A 3,031-nucleotide genomic window follows, 5' to 3' on the forward strand; every position below is an offset into this window, starting at 1 on the left:
TTCCTGAGTAGCTGAGACTACAGGCACACACCACCACGCTCAGCTAATTTTTGTATTTTTAGTAGAGATGGGGTTTCACCATGTTGGCCAGGCTGGTCTTTAACTCCTGGTCTCATGTGATCCACCCATCTTGTCCTCCCACAGTGCTGGGATTATAGGTATGAGCCACCATGCCCAGCCATGTCTAGCTAACTTGTAAAAAATTTTTTGTAGAGATGGGGTCTTGCTATGTTAGTCTCAAACTTCTGGACCCAAGCAATCCTCCTCTCTCAGCCTCCCAAAGTGCTGGTATTACAGGTGTGAGCCACCGTGCCTGGCCACCCAGGCTGGAGTACAGTGGTATGATCATGGCTCACTGGAGCCTCCAACTCTGGTCTCATGTGATCTGCCCACCTCAGTGTCTCAAATAGGTGGGACTATGTGCACCACTATACCCAGCTATTTTTTGTTTATTTTTTTGTAGAGATGAGATCTCATTATGTTGTGTAGGCTGGTCTTGAACTCCTGGGCTCAAATGATCCTCCTGCCTCGGCTTTCCAAAGTGTTGGGTTTGGCTAGGCACAATGGCTCACACCTGTAATCCCAGCACTTTGGTAGGCTGAGGCAGGCAGATCACCTGAGGTCAGGAGTTCAAAACCAGCCTTGCCAACTTGGTGAGACCCCGTCTGTACTAAAAATACAAAAATTAGCCAGGCAAGGTGGCAGGTGCCTGTAATCTCAGCTCCATGGGAGGCTGAGGCAGGAGAATCACTTGAACGCGGGAGGTGGAGGTTGTAGTCAGCTGAGATCGTGCCACTGAACTCAAGCCTGCGTGACAGAATGAGACTTTTGTGTCCTTTTTTGTGTCAAAAAAAGAAACAAAAAAGAAAACACACAAAGTGTTGGGCTTTCAGGTGTGAGCCACCATGCCTGGACAGCCTATTTTTTTTACAATAAAAAAATCAAGGATTTTGGCCGGGCATGGTAGCTCATGCCTGTAATCCCAGCACTTTGGGAGGCCAAAGTGGGTAGATTACTTGAGCTTAGCAGTTTGAGACTAGCCTGGGCAACATGTCGAAACTCTGCATCTAATAAAAATACAAAAATTAGCCAAGCATGGTGGTAGGCACCTGTAATCCCAGCTACTCCAGAGGCTGAGGCCCGAGAATCACTTGAACCCAAGAGGTGGAAGCTGCACTCCAGCCTGGGTAACAGAGTAAGACTTTGTCTCAAAAAAAGAAAAAAAGGCTGGGCACGGTGGCTCAAGCCTGTAATCCCAGCACTTTGGGAGGCCGAGACGGGCGGATCACGAGGTCAGGAGATCGGAACATCCTGGCTAACACGGTGAAACCCCGTCTCTACTAAAAATACAAAAAACTAGCCGGGCGAGGTGGTGGGCGCCTGTAGTCCCAGCTACTCGGGAGGCTGAGGCAGGAGAATGGCATGAACCCGGCAGGCGGAGCTTGCAGTGAGCTGAGATCCGGCCACTGCACTCCAGCCTGGGGGACAGAGCAAGACTCTGTCTCAAAAAAAAAAAAAGAAAAAAAATCAAAGATTTTATAGCCATAAAACTATAAAGTACTAAACATTGGTTGAGTGTCTCTCCTCTGTGTTGTCACTGCACCCTACTCTGTGATACAATTTCCTACTTACTTGCTGAACTCTCCACCGGAGTCTGAAGTCCCTGAGGCAGGGACAGTATTTTATTCAAGGTTGCATTCACAGCACCCAGTAAAGGGACTGGCATGTAGTAGGTGCCCAATAAAATTCGTTGATTTATTTTAAAATAAAATTTGCTGATTGAGTAGATGGGTGGGTAGATGGATGAATGGATGGCAAGTAAGGCAGCCCATTCTTATGTTCTTGGTGTAAAATCACAAATCACCAATATTTGATTCCAGACTTCAGTCATGTCTAATCCAAAGCAGTGTCAATGTCTCCCCCAGTTTTAATGTTTTCTTGCTCCCAGTGGCACTGTCAGGTTAGGGTAACATAAATGGCTACTACATTTGTCACCTTGTGGGAGAGAGGTGCTAATCTGAGAGGTTAGAGAATTTGTGTGACAAAGAGTCAAAAACAAAAATACTACCTCATTTAACCTCGGGTTTTCACTTCTCATTGGTAAAAAACTGGAATTCTCTGAGTTTTTGAAAAAGGCTGGATGATTTTGCAGAGTAGAAGCAAATCCTGCCCTTTCCTAGGATTGAGTAAAAAGAGAATCTTTTTCAATTGATCTATTCAAAATTGATCCAATTTACCTAACAGCAAAACTTGTACCTCTGAAAGCACATTTGTCTTTAGAAAGCAGAGGGTATGGTGTGAGTGTGGCAGCTTGGACAAAGATTGATGAGCTATCCAGCTGTCTGAGCCTGGACCAGGCCTGGCCCCCAGCCATCCATCTACTCCTGACTAGCTCTGGCCACTACCATTCCAGTACCATGTCTTTCCTCTGGAAATTCAGACTTGGCTAAAACCCAGACTTCCTATGCCAGAGTATAAGAGAGGATCAGTGGACCAAGGCTGAAACCTGCTCAGAGATGCCCAGAGGGCCCCCGGAAGGTTCTGATCCCAAAACAGAAAGTTTCCTCCTGCCCCAATCTCTATCCCCTTTTTGGTTTAGTGTAAACTTTAACCCCCTTTCCTTCTCCCTCTATGGAATGCTCTGAAACCAGACAGTAGAAATAGCCAGCAAGGCTTTCTTACTGAGGTATCTTCTGTTAACTTTAACTTCCACATCAAATTTTTTTTCTGATACTGCTCATTTCGCTGTTTCCTAGTCTGAAGTGACTTCTTTTTTTTCTTCTTAAACATCTTCTTCTTCTGAGTCAGCTATTCCGGAAAGCAGAGAAACTGGTCATTGAGGATTCCAGAACTAGGACTACCCACATATGGCACTCTTCATGCAACGCTCAAGACTCAAAGGGTAACTCGGTATGCAGCCTCATGGTGTTGGTTTGGAGAATAAACAAACAGTTCAGGCCGGGCGCGGTGGCTCAAGCCTGTAATCCCAGCACTTTGGGAGGCCGAGACGGGCGGATCACGAGGTCAGGAG

The 3,031-nt window shown here is 46.3% G+C and overlaps 1 protein-coding gene across 1 annotated transcript in view; it reads right to left on the reverse strand.

The window, feature by feature from the left end:
- AGBL2 (ATP/GTP binding protein-like 2) overlaps nt 1-3,031 on the reverse strand; it is a 68,101-nt gene that overhangs the window by 15,651 nt on the left and 49,419 nt on the right. Inside the window, 2 exon segments of the mRNA XM_011963560.1 lie at nt 2,069-2,176; nt 2,683-2,808. Of these exon segments, the coding sequence (XP_011818950.1) occupies nt 2,069-2,176; nt 2,683-2,808 (234 nt within the window).

Source organism: Colobus angolensis, unplaced genomic scaffold, assembly GCF_000951035.1.
Source record: "Colobus angolensis palliatus isolate OR3802 unplaced genomic scaffold, Cang.pa_1.0 Scaffold61, whole genome shotgun sequence".
Lineage (NCBI taxonomy): Eukaryota > Metazoa > Chordata > Mammalia > Primates > Cercopithecidae > Colobus > Colobus angolensis.